The 20,126-nt window shown below is 45.3% G+C and overlaps 1 protein-coding gene across 2 annotated transcripts in view; it reads right to left on the reverse strand.

Annotated features, from left to right (window-relative positions):
- The window catches only part of MTOR (mechanistic target of rapamycin kinase), a 1,113,749-nt gene that overhangs the window by 731,481 nt on the left and 362,142 nt on the right, over positions 1-20,126 (reverse strand). For both annotated transcript variants that reach the window (XM_069241238.1, XM_069241237.1), the window contains 3 exons: positions 9,676-9,732; positions 6,370-6,537; positions 5,718-5,830 (listed from right to left, as the gene is read on the reverse strand). In XM_069241238.1, the coding sequence (XP_069097339.1) occupies positions 5,718-5,830; positions 6,370-6,537; positions 9,676-9,732 (338 nt within the window). The remainder of the gene's footprint in view (positions 1-5,717; positions 5,831-6,369; positions 6,538-9,675; positions 9,733-20,126) is intronic.

A 20,126-nucleotide genomic window follows, 5' to 3' on the forward strand; every position in this document is an offset into this window, starting at 1 on the left:
TACCTTTAAGCATGGGCAGGTAGCCAACAGACCTCTCTATTTTAGATAGTGTCTCAAATAAAAAGTCTTGCTCAAACCCCACTGTGTGCATGTGTACCTGATGATGATGATGAGCTACAGATTCTATGAATCCATGATACGATGTGGTATTGTCAGGTGCAGAGTGCTTCACAGGGTATTCAAGATTCAGGTCATGCTTTGCTTGGGGGTGTTGTAGGTAGAAGAGAAAAATAGGCAGGACTAGTGGCTATACACCTAACCCTTATGGGGCTTGGTGGTGGAAAAGGAGGAGGGAGGGAGTGCTCAAAAGGTAGTAGTCTTTTCTTCGGAATGGCAGGAAGGCCTGGAGCTTGAGGCCAAGTAACAGTTGTTTCAGTATACAGATGACTAAACAGTTTATTTTGTTTTTCCTCTACCACCTCTGCAAATCTCTAGGGAACTGACCTCTCAGAGGTTTCCGATCTGGATCTCTGACGAAGTTTGGACATTGAATTCAGAGTATAGTATGGCAAGTCTTCTACACTGACTTTGTCTCTAAAGTTGGCTTGTCGACGAATCATCATTTTAAAAAAGGCAACATGGCTCATCACATGCAGGGGAAGGTGCATCCACTTCTGAATGTTGCCTTTTATTTTAGACACCAATGGAGCTAAATTGAGGTGACACACAAGATCGGGAAGCAGGGAGATATGAAACCCCCGGTATTTAAAGGAGAGATGTTGCTCTGGGATGTCGGATTGCCACAGATAATTACTGCCGTCCCCCCTAAATCAGGATCAATAGAAACTTGGCGGTGTTAACCTGAAGGCCGCAGGCCTTGCCAAAAAGTATTAAAAAAAGGCAAAGCTGCAGGTACGTATGAAATTGTGTGCGATTACGTTCGTAACGCTCTTGTAAGTCGCAAAAAGGACAAAATATGTTTCCACAACCAAACATCTTGGAGGACCGTGATGCAGATCATGTCCCACTTATGAAAGTCCTCTAGACCAGCCGAGTCAGCGTTCCTTCCACAGTGGAGTAATCCCTGTCAATTTACCATTCCATCCCACAAGTGGCAACGCAGAGCACCACCAAAGAAAAATCACGCAAATTATACCAGGCAGGCAACTGAGCAGTGGAGCACTGTACAACAGATCCAGGATGCCTTCAAATTTCAGAAAGGAAAGTTCCCCTTGGAACGCTGGATTGTATCACTCGCCACTAAGCCAGTTGTTAACCACTAGCAATTGATAAGCCAGGTATCATTGGAGGCCCACCATCTCCAACCCACCCTTCTATGGAGGCTGTTTACCGCTGGAGAATTTTATTTGGGAACGACCACCCAACCAACGAAAAGAGCAAAGGGTAGAGTTGAGCGCATGACACCAACTGAGGGGGGATTGGGAATGGAAAATGCTGGAATATATATAAAATGGGGGAGAATCATCATTTTGAAAAGGGCAACACGGCCCATCAAATGCAAAGGAAGGTGCAACAACTTCTGAATGTCGCCTTTCACTCTGGACACCAATGGAGCTAAATTGAGGTGATGCGGAAGATCGGGAAGCAAGGAGATATGAAACACCTGGTATTTAAAAGAGAGACGCACTGGGATGTCGGATTGCCGCATATGAGAACTGTTGCCACTCCCAATCGGGATCAATACAGACTTGGAGGTCTCGACAAAAAGGGTAAGGAGTCTGAGACAGCGAGGCCCTGAGGAGTGGGGGTCTGTTAGAAATAACAGACCATCAACCGCGTAGAGAGCGATCCTCTCCTCCAAACCTCTATCCCATGACCACCCACCAATTTGAGCGTTGCAGTGGATGAGGTGCCTCAGGGGCTCAATAACGAGGGCAAACATTAACAGGGGACAACCTTGAGGCCTACCTTGTGGGATAGGGAAGCAGTCCGACAATGCACGGTTGACCTGAACATGTGCATGAGGTTGGCTGTAGAGAGCTTCAATAAAGTGCCTCATGTATGATCCCGGATCAGCATGCTCAAGGACAGCCTCAAGAAAGGATTAATCCACTGTGTCGAACGCTTTGTCAAAATTTAATAGAAGCAGCGCAATACGGGGATGGGATGTACGCAACTCGGAGAGCGCCACTTGAACTCTATGGATACAGTACTGTGTGCTGCACCCAGTCATAAAGCTGCATTGGTCAGAATGAATCAAGTGTGACTAGGCTGGTAAGATTCTGTTGGCCAAGATTTACGCATATAGCTTAATTTCAATGTTAATCAAGGAGAAAGGCCTTTTGAGAGGTTTCCTGGTTTGGGTGACACTACAATTGTGACAAGATCCAACTTGGTGGGAGAATCCGCTCTGTTCGGCCACTTCAGCATAAAGTTTGAGCAAGAAAGGGCCCGCTCAGTACAAAACTGTCAGTAGAACTCAAATGGGAAGCCATCAGGCCTGTGCATCTAGCCTGCCGGCATATCAGATAAGAGAGGAAATCTCCTCGGCAGTGATGGGCTCCTCCAATTCACAGGCAAGGGAGTAGGGGATGGAGAGAAGTGGATTGTTGCGCAATAGAGGATTATCAATCTCTCAGCGTTGATGGGGTCTACAAGCGTAAAGGTACCAAACGAAGGCTACAAAAGGCCTCATCATATCAGGAGTCCGGGACAAGGGTCAACCGTCTACATCCATTAGCTTGGGCATAATACGAGAAACAGTGTCACAGGTGGTGAGGCAATAAAGGAGCTTCTCAGACTTATCACTGCATTTATAGATGTTATGCATTCTTGCCCCCCAGCACTGGCAAAAGTCTTCAAGGGTGAGAAGCCGTAGTTGTCACCTGGTTGCCGAAAGCCACGGCGCAAGATCAGGGGTATGGTGGTCACGTCCCCTGTACTTCAGGTCATGGATCTGGGTCTAAAGGGCCGTGATTTGTGCCTCCTTCTCTCACTCGCCCATGCACACAAGAACTTTAGCCATGCCCCAGAATACTGCCATACCAGCCACCCAAAGGGTGGCCACCAAAGCTACCAATCCATGGTTAATTTCAAAATATGCCTGTATGTAGGGTGCCAGGGAAGCCTCAAATTGAGGGTCCATGAGGTACCAGGTGTTAAAACGCCACACAAGTCAGCAGACCAACGTCATAGCTGGGGAAGTATGTTACAATATCCCCTCTCGAAATGACTAATGGCCACCAACAACTCCTCACCTCACCCCTGCCCGCACTATCCTGGAATGTCAAGGTTCTCAATGATAAAAAGCAAAAGAGGTACAGTGCTATAGGAAGCAAAGCAATATTCCCTTGATATCCTCCTGCCGCAAGAAACCCAATGACTAAGAACCATGCTCTCCTTTCTTGAGCATCAAGGTTTGCTAATGCCCTTCTTTCTGTATTTAATATGGCTACCGGAGTTTGTTTTTTCTTTTACACAGGAACTCACCTTTTTCCATATCTATAAAACAAGGCATCTCCCCAAGGCAGATAATATTATGATGTCAGGCCATTGAGGGGCACACCCTCACAAGCCTCAGTGGCAGTGCCCCACGCCTCGCCTCAATGACCATCCACCATTCCACCCTGGGCTCTCTTGCTGGAAATCCTCCATGATGTCCTGTCGATTGCAGGCAACTTTAACTGGGTGATGGATTGGTAAAGGGACTACTTCTCAGACAGTACTGTCCCCCCACAAGAGAATTACACACCTATTTAATTTGGACTCCTCCTTGGGTTTATTGGACATATGGTCCACACATCGTTCTCAGCAACCCACTGATGAGTATCCCAGCAAGATTACTACTTCATGCTACTATCAGCTGGCCACTTTAGCTCCAGAAGTAGAGATTCTACACCACTTCTTAGGCCACACTTCAATCATGCTTACTCTTGTCATCCCAAACTATTCAGGCAAGGGCAGTGAAGGCTTATTGCAATGTGACTTAGGGTTAAAAAGCCCTCACAGTACAGCTCAGTGATGAAATGGAATCCTTTTGGGAAATTAACCAGAACTGAGTGGTCTCCAGGCCATGTTATGGAAGGCCTTCAAGCCAACAATTCAAAGTCAAGCAGCAGGATACAATCTCAGCTTAAAAAAGAAATGTATGAGGCAATGGCAATGCATACTAGATCTTGAACATCGATTTAGACAAAAGAGAGAGCATGTTATTAAGGTGATGATGGAGGGGGCAGATAGCTGAGGCACCACTTGAGGAAGCTAAGAACACATAGAACTGCATACTAGCTCAGTAAGTGGCATAACGCCTCCGGACACATCAGTGAGATTGATGACTAAAAAGACAGAGTTTGCTAATGCGTTTGATTCCTTTTATGGATCTACACTAGCCATATACAGCTACCACTGACCAAAACTGAAAGGCCCCTAGAAGAAGCCTGATGACGCAGCTCACCCAATCAGAAACAGATGAACTGAACCATTACATTGTGACAGACAAGGTACCAGATGGCTTGTCCCAACTAACCTTGGGGAGTTCTGTAAATGCTTCTCTCCTCTAAACTGTCCTCATACCTGGTAGATACGTTTTTTCCGGCTTTGAAGTAGGAGGAGCTACCTCAGGACATTTGTGAAGCCATCGTAACAGTTCTACCATATTCATCCAGCTGCCATATGAGTGCAAGTCATACAGGCCTATACTGATGAGCAAAGCTAAAACCAAAATACTTGCGGAAGTGCCCAGTGGCCGCCTTGTACCTCATGTTGGTTATCTGATCCACGCTGGCCAAAACGGCCTCATGCCAAACCGGCCCACACAACACAGTATCAGACATCTAGAGAATACAAAAGCTTTTTCAGATAACGGACATCCTCTTAATAGATTTTGAGAAAGTAGCCAAATCTAGTGGGTGTGATTACTTATCTTAGAACTCAAAAAAGTAGATCTAGTCTCTACATTTACATCTTATACTTGCCTCCTTTAGAGATGTCTGATTGGCAGAGTTCGAGTGAATGGCTTCCTTTTCAAGCACTTCCTGATTGGAAGAGGCCTCAAAAGGGTTGCTAATGGTTGTTCTAGCAACTCAACCCCCTAGCTGGGTTCCTGATAGTAGAGCAAGTTATGTAGGGCCTCTAATGGGGAGATACGATTGAACATGATTGAAGATCAGGATTCCCTTTATAGAGATGGCCTACTGATCTATCGTGGTAGTTCCCAAATCTCAGGCCCATAGGTCCTTAGAATCATTCTTTGGACAGATACCTGTCCTTAAAACTAACATACCACAGTTGATGCTATATCCGTGCTAGAGGTTGCAGTCTGGGGCCCAAAGCTGTAAGTTGTCCCTGGTGGGTTCTGGTATTTAGTAGTCCAGGTGCTGCAGTTGGCACCCCACTGCTAGCAGTAAAACATCCCATTGCTCTTAGCGGTATTGTGCAGGGAACTGAATCACTAGGCCCCATCCCAGAGTGCTTGTCCTTGCTACCATGACTGAACCAAGTGCCCAAAGGAAGTCTCTTGACTATTCCGTTTGGAGCATACTAGTACTGTGCAGCCTTATAACATCAATAGTAAACAACAATTCCCATTCAGGATACTGTCAACTATTCTCTGACTTCCCCAGAAACTGAAGAAAAGGCTTCACAGTACTAAGCAATATATCATAAAAGTTGATCCTTCAGGAATCTGGACCTTACCACAGCAGGTGAGACTCTAAATATATTGGTGTGGACCAAGATGTATGGTGAGACTGTGACATTACTCCAATAATATCTTAGCGCCACTTAAAACATGCATGCTGCATATTATGCATACTCACTTCCGCGCTAGTATTGGGGCGTCTGGTGCATCAAACAGCTTTACTATTGGAGGCAGCAGCAGATGAAGATAATCATCCAAATTTGCACCAAATAGCTGGATTGCATTAAGGAGCTGTGGAAGTGGCATATTGAAAAAAATTAATGAACAGTTGCCAGAGAACAGATTAAATAATACTGGCCTTGCCCACAATGTGCCCTACTGGCGGAAGTGAAGGACGGCTATCTTAACAGCAATTAGAAACCGCACCAATTCAAGCTTGACAGCACCCGCCTCCCAGTCTGATGATCCAACTGTTTTCCTCTTGCAACATCAAAGCAATAATAGTGCACAGCCCCTTCTTGATGTAAACTTGTACTCTTCCAATGCTGGCTTCTCTACCATGCTCACTCACCATGACACTGGTAAAGGACCCCCTCCACTCCAAAACCCATCATGCTGCCCTCAACCTCAACATTATGGGGTCAATGAACGTATTGTTCAGTGGAATTCCAATGTTCTGGCTCCATTCAGCTCTCCCCTTAGTGGTACAGTGCAGTCAGTACCACATGCTGGCCCTAAATGTTTTGCCCACATCCTTCACACACATGCTCACCAAACCTCACTCTTTTGAGGAAATTGCCCCCCCCCCCCTAACCATTTCCCCAGCTCACCTTGATAGTCACAATGCGCCCTGCACTGTTGTCATTCATGAAGACCCGGAGCATGTGGGGCACGAGCTGTGGCAGGTACAGTTTGAACTCTCCACCCAGGGCTAACACGATCTGCTCAATCAGGAGAATGATGGTACTTTGGATTGGGTTATTTGTGGTCCAGTGATCCTGCACCAGACAGGGATAAAGACATAGAAGCATTAATGCTGGTGAAAAAGAAAGTGACTTGAAGAGTAAAGGAGAGGGTGAAGCATAAGAGATAGTGGAGCAGAGGGCAGAGAAAGGAACATGGTGGAACAGAAAATGGATCAGACAAGAGGATAAAGTGGTGAGGTGGAGTGTGTAGAGGAGGTGTGGCGATGAATTGGGAGAAAAGGAGAGAGATAGTGAGAGGCATAGAAAAGAGGATGGGCAGAGAAGAAAAGAGTATGGCAGAATAGAGGAAGAGAAGTGAACAGGAAAAGAGGGAGAGGGGAAGAGGCTGAACAAAGACAGTATATGCACATCAACCATGCTGGAAAATATATATCTGGGATGAGTTGAGAGAAGGGAAGGTGAAGAGAGAAAAAGTGAGAGGAGGGGGGGAGACAACCAGACAGCTGATGAATCAACAGTGGGGAAAGCGAGAGCAAAGTCAGGCTTGGGTGAGAGTAAGTTCAGATAGTTGAAGAGGTCAAGAGCAGAAAATCAAGGAGAGGAAAGAGACTAGCTGATCGAGACATGGCAAAAGAAATAGCAAGAAAAAAAATACACAGAGACATTTCTAGGTTATGGCTTGTGAAAGCGATGCCTGACCTGCTTTAGGTTTTCACCCCTAGGAAATTTACAATCTGAGTTCAATGGAGGTGCTTCGTGATAGTCTCTACCAGAAAAGAGGTGCATACAAATTGCACCATCATCCATCCTTTAGGGTGGCTAATGTTCCCCCTATCAGGCTATGAAGCTTTCTGCCACAACTGCACTACAAGCAAGGAGGCAACCTACAAAAGGTATATGTGTAAAATCACCTGTCTCTATAATTGGAGCCCTTAATTTCCCCAGGGAGTGTGTAGTAAGGATCATTGTTTAGAAATATATTTTATTGATTTTAGGCAAATTGTCAGACATCCTACATTTTCCATACTCCAACTTGCATCAATCAACATTGATGAACAGTAGTTTCTTAATACAAGCATCCAAGGACGTCATCAGCTCAAGATATAAATTTAGCCTGCCATTCACTAGGACCTTATTAGTACAGTGTACCCCTCTTGGTAATATGTTATGTTGGTGTATCTGTGACCCTAAGCCACGTGCAGGATCTGTGACCCTAAGCCACGTGCAGGGTGAATGGTGTCCGGAAAGGACACTGTATGTACACAATGGTGGATTACGTGCAAGTTGGCTTTTTTATGGATGTGACAAGCAGTCTGTCCTTTGTTCCTTAGCTCTTCCTGGGGACAAATATTAATCTGCTCTCTGCTAAACCAGATTGATGAAACTTGTCCTTTTGACTTTCCTGCTCTGTGCTGGGCATCACAAATCATCCATGAAAAGATGACAGGGGATCTTTGGGGACAATCCACAAATCAGCTTCACTTGCTGAAGCAGTCCTGCCTCTGCCTGCCAGCTCATAAATCCTGGCAAAGAGACTGAAAAGGAAGACTGATCCACGAAGCTAGCTCTGTGATTGGCACTAACCTACCACCAGTATGTACGATTTTTAAAATGTATATATCATAAGCATGAGCTTCGAACCTGCCAGCAGTAAATTGAACAAAAAGTGAACCAAAGAAGTTAAAACTAAATTAACATGATAGCAAATGTTTACTCTACATCAAAACACAGTATGTGAATCTGTAAAGTATTTCAAGCCTGAGAGCAGAAAACAACAAATCTTCTGTATCCTTAAGGACATATACCAGCGGTAATTTATCTTCAAATTAGCATGGGGCCAAACCTTATGGGCACTTATACACTGCTGTGAAGGTTCTACACCCGAGTCTTGAATTCACACATACTTCCATAAAGGCATTGTATTCAACTCTCGGCATGAGGGTGTAGTAGTCACTCTCAACTATATGTGATAATAGATACAGTGAGTGCCATAGGTGCCTAAACAAACCAAAGTCATGACTGCCAGTTCTGAAATAAGGACATCAGGTTGATTCTGCTTGAGGGGCCCATAAGAACTAAACACAAGCTGGGTATTAGTTATCATTTGCACAGATATACCCTCAACTGCTTCTCTGTTCAAGAGACGGGGCCCAGTCCAGAGAAACCATCAACCAGTAGCAGTCAAGATGTTTTAATTTTTAGTGGACTTGGTTTTGGCACTCAGAACTATTTTTGTGACTAGGATTTGACCCTATTCCAGTAAGGGTGCTTTATGTTTGGACCTGATTTAACTGCACATGCACAGGACAAATGAATTACCCCATATTGCATTTAAGGTAACCAAACTTTTAGGGAAGAAGACAGACATATATTCCAACTCACCCATGACTGTGACAATAGTAAACCCATGGACTACTTAAGGCAGTTAGGTTTCTTTCTCATGGGAGAACAAATGGCTATAGGTCTCCATGTAATAACAATCTAGCCTCTAGTGTGTAATGACTTTCCTTTGGGGGCGAATCTTCGTACCAGAAGGTGCTAACAGCATCTGCATTTCGAAAATATCAGATATTTAGCTGCCCTTGCATCCCTAGCAGCAAATGAAGACCTATATTTGTTGGAGTGGTAACTTTACTAGACACTTAGGTTACTTTGTGTTGTCTGCTATCTCATATTATGTTGGAATTTCTCATCCCTACCACCTAGCAGAATACACTTTGACTTTACCACCCCTGGGGAATCAAGAACCTGAAAGGAGGAACTTGATTGTCCAACTTAAGTACAACAGTACTTGTATTCCTGGTTTTGAATTTGGTGCAGATGATATCCAGTAATCGTGATTGTCCAAGGTACCAATGAAAACAGTGTTTTATTATGGTTGCTAAACTGGAAGAATTTAGATTCTTCCCACTAAGTTAAGCACACAACAGAAATCCCTGCCTCTTGTTCTAAAATCAGAATCGTACCAGAAACCTTAGTAACCCCTCCAAAATGTAAAGCACACATCACATCAGATATGCCACACCCGAAGGGTAGGTAGAACTCAAAACAGCAAGCACTTGGCTTTGAAGTTATGTACACACATGAAAGACCAAACATTTGAAGCCAACGTTGGGTGTAGACCAAACATTGTGGCATGCATAAACCAAAGTTTGAGGTTCTTGACTACATTGTTACTCATTACACATCAGACAATTTAGCTGACCTTACCTTGTTTGAGTCTGTCCGAAGAGGGTCTGTGGTTTCCAAGACATCGGTCTTCAACTCCTACAAAACAGCAGTGAAACAGCTTTAGAGAAAAATCTACCTCCCTGCCAACAAGCATCAGCCTTTACATGGCGCATATAACAAGTAACTGTCTCCAGTCACGTAATGACATCAACAACTTCATAAAGGAAATGATCTAGGGGGAAGACAGAGCTCAAATTTGCTGTGCGTAATATAAAAGAAAAGTTGAAAACATCAATCTATTCAGTTAAAACGCTGCTTCTGAAGAAGAAGGTGATACACCATGGAAAGTGTTGTGAGGGAGTACCTAGAGTAAGGCAGAAATCATAACACAGGTTTGTGCTTGGGCTTGTATCTAAGGCATATCATCTCATATGGATAAAATGAGACATCCTACAGCCTTCAAATTCAGTGTAGAATTTTAAGAATGCCTGAACCATGCTGTGATGTGATCGGTGAATGGGAGGGAACTAACTGGTTGAACGAAAACTGTTGACAATCAGGTAAATGACAAGGGCGTAGGTTCAAAGCAAATGTAACCAGAATGCCCATGAGACATAAGGTCCTAACTCACCCTTCATAGGTTACAGTTAGATTCATAGACATTGTTCAACTATTACAGCACACTCTACAGTCTGGCAGATGTCAAGGACAAATGCAAAAAAAAACAAAAAAAAAACAGATGGTGGATGGAATGCTAAACAATGTCAAACATTCACCCCAGTCACAGATATGGGTCTCAGTCCATCGTTTTTTTTTTGCTTGCCATTCAAGTTTAGACCCAGCCATAGGCTAATCAGTCTTGACCCTGCTCCCCAGTGGAACAGTCCAGCCTGAACTACCAGGTCAGATCCTCTCTGGACCGGAAAACAAGCTAACAGGGACCAGTTTCGGGGTACCACCCTTTATCAGCTAGGCATAGCAATCATGGGACTTACGTCTGGGCATTCCATTGCGACTTAGGCGACAAAAACAAAAAGATCAGATGATGGACAGAATGCTGAACAATGTCAAACATTCACCCCACGATGGATTTAGGCACAGATCTCTGACTATGGGTAAGTGTTTGAAAATGTTCAGCATTCCGTCCATCAACTGTTTTTTTTGTAGTAAAGGACAGGCACTCCACATGCCAATGCAGAAGCCTTAACCGTAGTGGTATGAGCGCTCAGAAAGGGTGCTCTACTGCACAGGGTTTGCTGCTTTCGCACTGTAGAGTCCCGCAAGTAGCTGATCATCCATACAGTGTTGTTTGGTACGATCAGTATAAAAACGCAACGCCCCTTTAGGGTCCAAATAATGAAGCTCTCCTCTATTTTAAGGCGTCAGAGAGAGGGTGAGGGAAGTGGGGAAAGAACACTGACAGGGTGATGGGCAGCCGAATTAGAAAGGAGTCACTAGGCAAGAAGGCCATCCGAGTACACAGCACAAGTTTGTCTAGTGTAAAAGGTGGTGTAAGGTGGTTGCATCGACAGTGCCTGAATCTCACTCATAAGATGAACAGAAGTAATTGCAATGAGGAAGATAGCCTTTAAAGCAAGAAGATGCAATGGACAGCTAACCGTCTGCTAAAAGGGTATACACATGTGAAAGATCTAGACCAAATTAAAATTCTACTCTGGCAACCTAAATGGTCTGAGAAGAATTAAGTGTTGAACACTTTATAAATCTCATCACGACAGGTGATTTAAACAAGTACAGTTGCTCGACAAATGGCAGACAGAAAGGGCTGGCAAATAACCTTTAATAATGCTAATAGAAGACCCTACTACTCCCAAGAGAAAACAAATAAAAGAACATCTGACAACTTCACTTGAAAGGGGTCATTCTTGCAGATACAATACCAGGTCACAAATCTGCCCAAACTCCCAGTTAAATGGACCTTGTGGAAGGGCACTGCAGCAAGGATGACATCCACAACCTCAGGAGGTAAATCAAGTGCGGTCAACTGCCACTGCTCATTCTTCATGCACGAAGATTAGGATTGCACAGGTTTGGGTACAGAACCCTGCCCTACTGTTTTGGCAGAAGATCCTACAGAAGCAGTAGCCTGATAGGAGGCCAAATGCTCATGCCCAGAATTTCCAGGTACCACCCTCTTCTGGCTCAACCTGGAGCCACTAGGATGACCAGGGCCCGGTTGTTGCAGAATTTCTTTAGAACTTGGGGCACGAAAGGCTTTGGCAGAAAGATGTACAGGAGTCCTGTGCTCCATCCTAACTGGAGTATATCTCCAAGAGAGCTTTCTTGGGATCTCAAACCCACAGAAGAGCTCTCTACAGTGGCAAAGAGATCTGGCCAGGGATCTTCTCCTATCGGGAGATGTCCTACACCCCCCGAGGATGCAACCATAATTCGTTAACTGCCACAAGTCACCAGATGAGACTGTCCACCCTGGTGTTTAACAATCCACAGGGAGATGCCCCGACATTCCAGCTAACTTCAGAAGCACAGCTCCTTTTGGCGCAGGAGAACCCTCTCTACCCTGCTTGTTGCAGTACCACACCGCAGTGGAGTTATTCTTGAGATCCTGCACTGGCCGTCTCTGGATGGAAAGCAAGAATGTCTTCAATGCCAGGTGGACGGCCTACAGCTTAAACAAATTTATGTGTGCCAGGTTTCGGAAGGAGACCAGAATCCTCTGACCTTCACCTCTTCCAGATGACTTTCCCAGCCCAGCAGGGACAGATACTTCCCCTTTGTCAGCACTGGGTGGGGAAGGGAGAGGGTCTGCCACAGGTCAGGTCCCAGTCAGCAGCCACAACAGTAGATGCCCTGTAGTTTCCTCTGACCTCGAGGATGACATCAAGCAGGTTTCCTTGGTGCTGGGCTAACTGAGACTTCAGATCTCACTCCAAAGCGCCCATAGGCCACCTGGCACAGTGGACACTCAGGATGCATGAGGCTGGCAGGCAAAGAAGTCTCAAAGGTGGCGAGGAGATCCAGGGCAGAGATAGAACCATCGGGATCATAGCACAAATATCCTGGAAATGTTGGGAGGGAGAGAAATCCTTGAAATTCATTGTGTCCAAAGTAATGCCTATAAAAGTGAGCGTCTGTGAAGGAGTCAGGTCATCTAGAGGTGGTCTACGACGAACTGTGGCAAGCCCGTCTTCCAAAGCAATACGTCAAGACAGGGGGAAAACTCTGCAGATGGAAGGCAACCAGTGCCATCACTTTTGTGAAAACCTGAGGGGTGATTTTAAGGCTGAAAGGGATGACGACAAAGTGAAAATGCTCCTCACTTACCATGAATTGCAAGAAACGTTTATGAGCCTGCAGCACAAACGCATTAAAGTATGCGTCCTGCTGGTCCAAGGCAACCCATCCAATCACCTAGATTAAGGGCAGAACAAATTTGAGCCAGACTGAGCATTTTGAATTGGTCTTTACGCACTATGGCACGTTCTTCGGCACAAGGAAATAACGGGAGTAACAATCTGTCCCAATCTCCAGTATGGGAGGAGAGGGTTCTGGGTAGGGGAGGTGCACCCTCTCAATGGCAATATTTTCCAGTAGAGCTTGCACCTCTTGCAGCAAGATGGATAGGTGCTCCCCTGAAAAGCTCTCTGATGTGAGAGGCAGCTGAGGTGGGCCAGAAAATACTGGAAGGGCATAGCCCTGCTGAAGTATTAGGAAAACCCATCTATCAGCTGTATTGGCCTGCCACACTAGAAGAAAATGTCTGATTCTGCCTCCCACACGGTGGTTTTGAGTCACGAAGGGCAAACTAAAGTGGACTGAAAAGTGATGCAGAAGGGGAAGAGGGATGGGTGGATCAGTGACCCAGGCGCCCTGCACGATGCTTGATCCCCCATCCCTGACCATGAAAGGACTGGGGTGATTTTTGTGGTGGGATGAGGGCAAGGCGGCATTCACTTGTCTATACACAAGCGCTCTACAGTAGCCTCAAAAGAGACTGGCTTCTGAGAAAACCGCTGGACAGGAGTTGAAAGGCACAAGGAACATTCTCTGACTCTGCTTTCTGTAAAGCATGTATGGCTCACATCAGCCTCTTTGCCAAAGAGGCCGGACCTATCAACAGGCATATCTGTTAGAGACATCTTCAGATCTCCAGAAAAGCCTATGGGTCACATCCATATATGCAGTGGAACATGACTCTAGTGACCTATTAAGAAGCCAGTAGTATCCCGGTCATCATTAAATTTATATTTGCTGCATTGTGGCAGATCTTGAATGGCTTGAGACAAAGAGGCCTGAAAATCCCCTAGGACCACTGCTAAAACGCACTGGCCATGTCCCAAAGGGAATGATTATAATGACCTAATAAGCAAACCCTACTGACTGACCTCAACACCAAGCTGGTGGAACAAAACATTCGCTTCCCAAACTCCAAGCCCTTTTCGACTCCCTTTCAGGAGGGCTTGTGGGGAATGCATTAGGGTTAACTTTGCTGTTCAACTTTGACCACCCAACTCTCAGGGGTTGAACCCTGCGTAAGAAAGCCCAGCTCACCCAATGTCAGTCCGAAGCTCCCGGCCACCTGTCTATTCACTCATGAGCAAGAGCCAAGCTTCACCCAAGTACCCATATGAGTGTCAGTCAAGGCTTCAATAAATAGAAGTAAGGGCTCAGATGAGGCTGGCCCAGGATTTGAAACCTCAGTAATGACATTTGCCTTGACTTCAACTGAAAGCAGCTGTAGGTCCAAGACCTCAGCTGTACATCTAATCACTATGGCAAATGATGCACTCTCCTCTGTTGGGATTCAAGGGATGAAACCAGCCCTGTGTCAGGGGAGGTATTCAGCACACTGGCCTATTGCAAGCCCATACACAAATCGCTGTTGTCATAGGGTGGGGATAAATCATTCCCATCATTGTCATTATCAGGCTAATTAGAATCCGAGCTGAGAAAGTGATGAAGCCTCTGAGGAAGGCCTCATGAAAGAGGAAATGTTTTGTCTTAATCATAATGTATGGAGACTGGTTACACTGCAGTGGAGTCACAGCGCAACCTTATTTGGGCCAAAGTGGACTCGATTAGGAGTCAGACACCGGAGCCGGCAGAAGCTCGACCTCCAGAGTAAGTGGCATTGGAACTGGTGTTGATGAAGCAGGAACTAGCACAGATCTTTAAGTAGGACTGGAAGTCAGCACTAGAATCGGTGCTGAACCAGAAGGCTCCGAGGGCAGCCCCGCCAGAGGTAACCTGACTGGAGACCTTTGCTGATCCTTGGGACCCAAAGGCATGCCAGATGGAGTTTGAAGAGTGGCAAAATTATTCAGCATGTCCTACATATAGGCTTCAACCTGCTGCAGGATTACGGATGTCCCAGGAAATCTTGGGTGCAGCGGAACAGATTGTGGAATTGATTCTGTGAGTGGGGAGCAGGACCAAAATCAACTGCCACCATGACGTCCTCCTGACTTTTCTTTGGGCACAGTTTAATGGGATGAGACTGAGTCCTACTTCGACTTCCTATACTTTTTCTTAGATTTCAGTTTGGACCTACCAGACATCTGTTGTGAGAACAGGAACTAGCTCACACCCACGACTTAGAGCGGGAGTGAGACTTAGGCAAGGTCCATGACTTCTTTTGGTGTTCAGCGAGATACAGCTTCGCTTCACAGTCCTGGATTGCCTTCGGGTACATGAGGGCACATTTTTAGCACAATCTGGAGTAGTGCCCAAAGTCCAGACACCAGAGGCATATTTTGCGTGGGTATGTCACCAACTTTTGTTTCTGACTGTCAAAACGTGGTTTGAACCTCGTCTTGCACACTGGAAAAACAATTGGAAGGATTTTTTTCAAAAGATGAAAAGGGAGCAGAGTGCTGAATTCACGTTGAAGTTGCAGAAAGTAAAGAATTGACATTGGCAAACATGGGTGCCCACTCATATGTGACTCATCTCCGTCACTTCTTGTTGGGATGGGCAGGGGGTTGAAGCAAACAGGGCTGCTCTCCAACACTTCTACTTGTTCTCTGGATGCACACTTCACACCCCTCAAGAAGGATTAATTTACTTACCTTGTATACATCTGTTCTTGGCACGCAGAGCTATAGATCCACATGCTGTCCACAGTCCTGCCATCTAGTGTTGGGCTCCGGCATGTACAACTTGCTTTTTCTCAAAGAAAGTCTTTCGAGTCACAAGGTGTTGAGATTCCTCCATTCAACAGTTTTGAGCATTAACATTGGCTTCATCTTCAGATTGTTTTTCCCATCCAGCTGGTGTAGGATAAAAGAGTAAAGTGAAGCAAAGAAATGTTCATGTATTAAAAAGAAAAGGATATAGTAGGTGTGTGATCTGCAACAATGCAAGGCTTCGAAGGAGGAGGGTGATGCACGTGAATCTACAGCACTACATGCCACAAACAGATGTATACAGGGAAAGTAACATATTACATTCATGGCATGTGTAGCTGAAGATACACATGCTATGCTTACATCATAAAGCAATGTCCCCTGTAAGTTTGTGGTCAGCCAAGGGATGCTGCAGAATGTTGGAAAGGTGTATGTAGGATAGACTGCCCTACTTGAGATTATTGGTTTGCTAGAAAGTCCACACAGTAATGTTTAGTGAAGGTGTGTGGTGTGGACCAGATTGCAGTTTTACAAATGTCTGCCACTGGGAAGCTCTCTAAAAAAAGCCATTTTTTCCTAGTAGAATGCGGCCTTGGAGGTGTTACAAGCGGTCTTTTGGCTTTGTCATAGCATGTCTGTATTCATTGGACTACCTAGCGAGCTATTCCCTGTTTTGAGACAGCAGAAACTCAACAGAGGTTTGAGAAGGCCACAAACAACAGTTGACCTTTATGAAAAGCTTGTTTCCGTTCTATACAGACCATTAAGACCATTTTAACATCTACTGTATGAAGTGCCTTTTCTGCTTCGGTGGTTGGATGTGGTGAGAACACTGGCAGTTCTATGGTTTAAGTGAGGTGAAAAGAAGATACCACCTTAGGTAGCAACGTTGGATTGGTATGAAGAACTACTTTGTCAGCATGTACCTTGGAAAAAGGTTCTTCTAGGGACAATGCTTGGAACCCACTTATCCGTCTAAGTGAGGTAATAGCAACCAGGAAAGCCACTTTCCATGACAGGAATTGCAAGGAGCACGAATGAAGGGGCTCGAGGGGGGCCCCATCAATCTTGTAAGAACTATATTAAGATTCGAGGGGATGGGGTTGGAGGTAGTCTGGGAGAGATGACCCTTCTGAGTCCCTCATGAAAGCTTTAATTACAGGGACTCTGAACAGGAAGGAGTGTTCCCTGTTTTGTAGGTATGCTGCCACTGCAGCTTAGCGTAAGCAAACTGAAGTATAAGCTCAACCTAACTGTTGTAAATGGAAAAGGTAGCATTGTATAGTACCTGTGGTTTTAGAGGATTGATGTGTTTGGGAATGCACAAACTTTTTCCACTTGGCTGCATAACAAGCCCTAGAGGTGGGTAGACGGCCTTCCCAAAGGATAACCATATACTCAGGGGGTAAACCGAGATACCACAACTCTAGGATTTAAGGAGCCACATCGCAAGGTTGAGTTGCTTTGGGTTGGTGTGTCTTAGAGTTTCCTGGTGTTAAGTGAGAAGGTCTGGCCTGCTGGGGAGCTTCTGATGAGGTACCAGAGAGAGCTCTAGGAGGGGTATGAACCAGGGCTGTCTGGCCCATGCAGGAGCTACTAGAATTAAGGTGATGGAAGTCTGATGTAGTTACCTTACTACATACAGAAGTAGTGGGAGAGGTGAAAAGCATGGGCAAATATCCCTGACCAATTCATCCAAATTGCATTCCTTTTGTACTGTGGGCATCTGTAGGCTAAGATTGGGCATTTTGAATTTTTGGCAGTTGCAAACAGGTCTAGGTCTGCGAACCCCCAATGTTGGAAGAAAGGGTGGAGAACCCACAAGTGGCTTAATGCTGCATCCTGTTGAGCAGGTCTACAAAGTCATTGTCCAGTCCCTGTAGATACTTCGCTAAACGGTAACTTTTATGGTGTATTGACAATCGGCAAATGCTCCATGCTAATGTAGATAGTTGAGGTGAGAGTGTGCCCCCTGTTTCTATATGTAGTACATTAAAGTTGTGTTATTTGTTTTGATCAGGATTGTATTCTGGTGAATGTGACAGAAAAGCGCCTTGAGTGCTAGCTGAGCGGCTCCAACTCCAGGTGTTTTATGTGGAATGTTCGCTGTGTAGGGGAGTCCACAACCCTTGAACATTTGTTCTCTATGTGTGCTCCCCAGCCTTTAAGGGATGCATCCATGGTTAGGAGCACTTGCGGAATTGGATCGAGAAAAGGCACGCCCATCTGTAAGTTTTTGGTGTTCCACCATTACAAAAAGTGATGTGTGCTGGCCTGAGTGCACCGGTAGTAGATGATAATTGCCTAAAAAACAGGTAGCAAAGACGGAAAACTTTGTATTTGTGCAGGTGGATAGGCTTCCCCTGTTACCAAATTCAGCATTGCCCCTAGAAATGGTTGGATTTGCAAAGGCTGTAGATGGCATTTGCCCATGTTTATGGTGAACAACAAATTCTGGAGTATGTCCAAAGGTTTCTGCATATGGGCAAGACAGTGTTATTTCCTTGAGCTTTTTATCAGCCAATCGTCCACGTATGGGAGAACATGGGTGGTGCTCCTTCCGAGGTGAGCCGCAACCACTGCCAAACATTTCATGAACACTACGTGTGCAGTGGTGACCCCAAAGGGTAGTACCTTGATTTGATGTTGACCACTTATCACGAACCTGAGGCAACACCAATGTGCTGTGTATATCCATATGTGGAAGTAGTCGTTCTTGACATCCAGATCATGAAGTTGCCTTGACTTAGGAGCAGTATGACATCTTGGAGCGAAACCATATGGAAATGCTCTCATCTGATGTATTTGTTAAGAGGCCGCAGGTTTAGGACGGGCCTCAGAGACCTGTCCTTTTTGGGGATGAAAAAATACAGTGAGCATACCCCTGTTTTCTTGTGGTGATGTGACACTGGCTCTGTGGCTCATTTTTGTAGCAGAGTCTTTACTTCCTCTCTGAGGAGATGCAGATAATGTGGGGATAAAAAGTGGGGTTGTGGTGTTATGTTTGGTGATTTTGCTGTGATATTTTGGTAATATCCGAGTTCCATAATGTTTGAGACCCACTGGTCTGATGTGATGTCGCACCATAGCGGTAAGAACCCCTGCAGTCTTCCCCCAAAAGGTGTTGAATGGTCAGGAGAAAGGAAAAGAATGTCACTGCTTGGTAGGGGTGGATGACTTAGTCTCTCCTCCCTTACCTCTACACCGGTTGTTACTTCCTCTGTATGACATCCTAAAATACCCCTTTGTGGGCTGGGCGTGTTGTTGCTACCTCTGATAAGAGGTGTCTGCCTTTAGGGATGTGGAGGTGGAGCCCTTTAAAACTGTGGGTGAAGAAAATTGGTTTGTGGGAATTCTGATTGTAATGCTCCCATTGCCTTGGCTCTGTGTCCTATTTGATTTTTTCCAGCTTCTGATCAATATCTGGGCTGAAAAGATTTTCTGCATCAAATGGCAGGTGTAGGAAGCTGGCTCTTTATACAGTGAACCAAAAAAGGTACATTGTGTAAAGAGTCCAGGCAAACCCCACAGGAATTAGAGGCACAAATGACACCCCAAATGCTAGATCAGAGTGTAGTGCTAAATATGTCTTGCACACACAAAGGCAGTAAGCGAGACTCACACTCAATAAAGAATCCAGATACCAATTTATAAAAATAACACATATTTATATACATTTTGACACAGAGATCATCAGAATCGGGTGAGTACTTTATACGTTATGAATTTCTATAGTTTTCAGAAGTTGACACTGCAAAAGTTTGAAGTGGTAAACTTATCCTATGAGGGGAAAATGTATATTGCATATGGGTACTTTAGTAGCGCCTTACAAGACCCATCTTCTGATTTTAGGGTAAGTATGGGGCAAGGTCCAAGTCAGCACCAATATGTCACTTCGGGAGGCATTGGGGTGTCCGGGTGCAGAGGTGCTTTTCAGGGTCAGGTGTCCTAAACACACTACATTCGGGCACTTAGAAACAAACTACAGGACTGTTCTTCTGGAGTCTAGGTAAGTATGGGGCAAGGACAAAGCACCATCAATAAGTCACTTTGGGAGGCACGGAGGCATCCAGGTGCAGAGGTGCTTTTCAGCCTATGGTGCCCTAATGTTAACCCATGGGAAATAAAACAGGCACTTCATTCAGGTACTTATCAACGACTTGCAGGATTGTTATTTAGGACTTGAGGTGAGTATGGGGCAAGATACAAGGTCACACTAACAGATAACCTCAGGGGGAGCTCTGGAGCATCCAGGCACAGAGGTGTGTTATGGCATTGGTGTCCCATTCACTTCAATGGAGATCCGTCCTCTCAGAAAGAGGCTGCAAGCAGGGACTGGGTGGCCATTGGACCATTTCTCTTCGGGCACTGGGGCTCAGGTGC

Source organism: Pleurodeles waltl, chromosome 6 (assembly GCF_031143425.1).
Source record: "Pleurodeles waltl isolate 20211129_DDA chromosome 6, aPleWal1.hap1.20221129, whole genome shotgun sequence".
In the NCBI taxonomy this organism is placed as follows: domain Eukaryota; kingdom Metazoa; phylum Chordata; class Amphibia; order Caudata; family Salamandridae; genus Pleurodeles; species Pleurodeles waltl.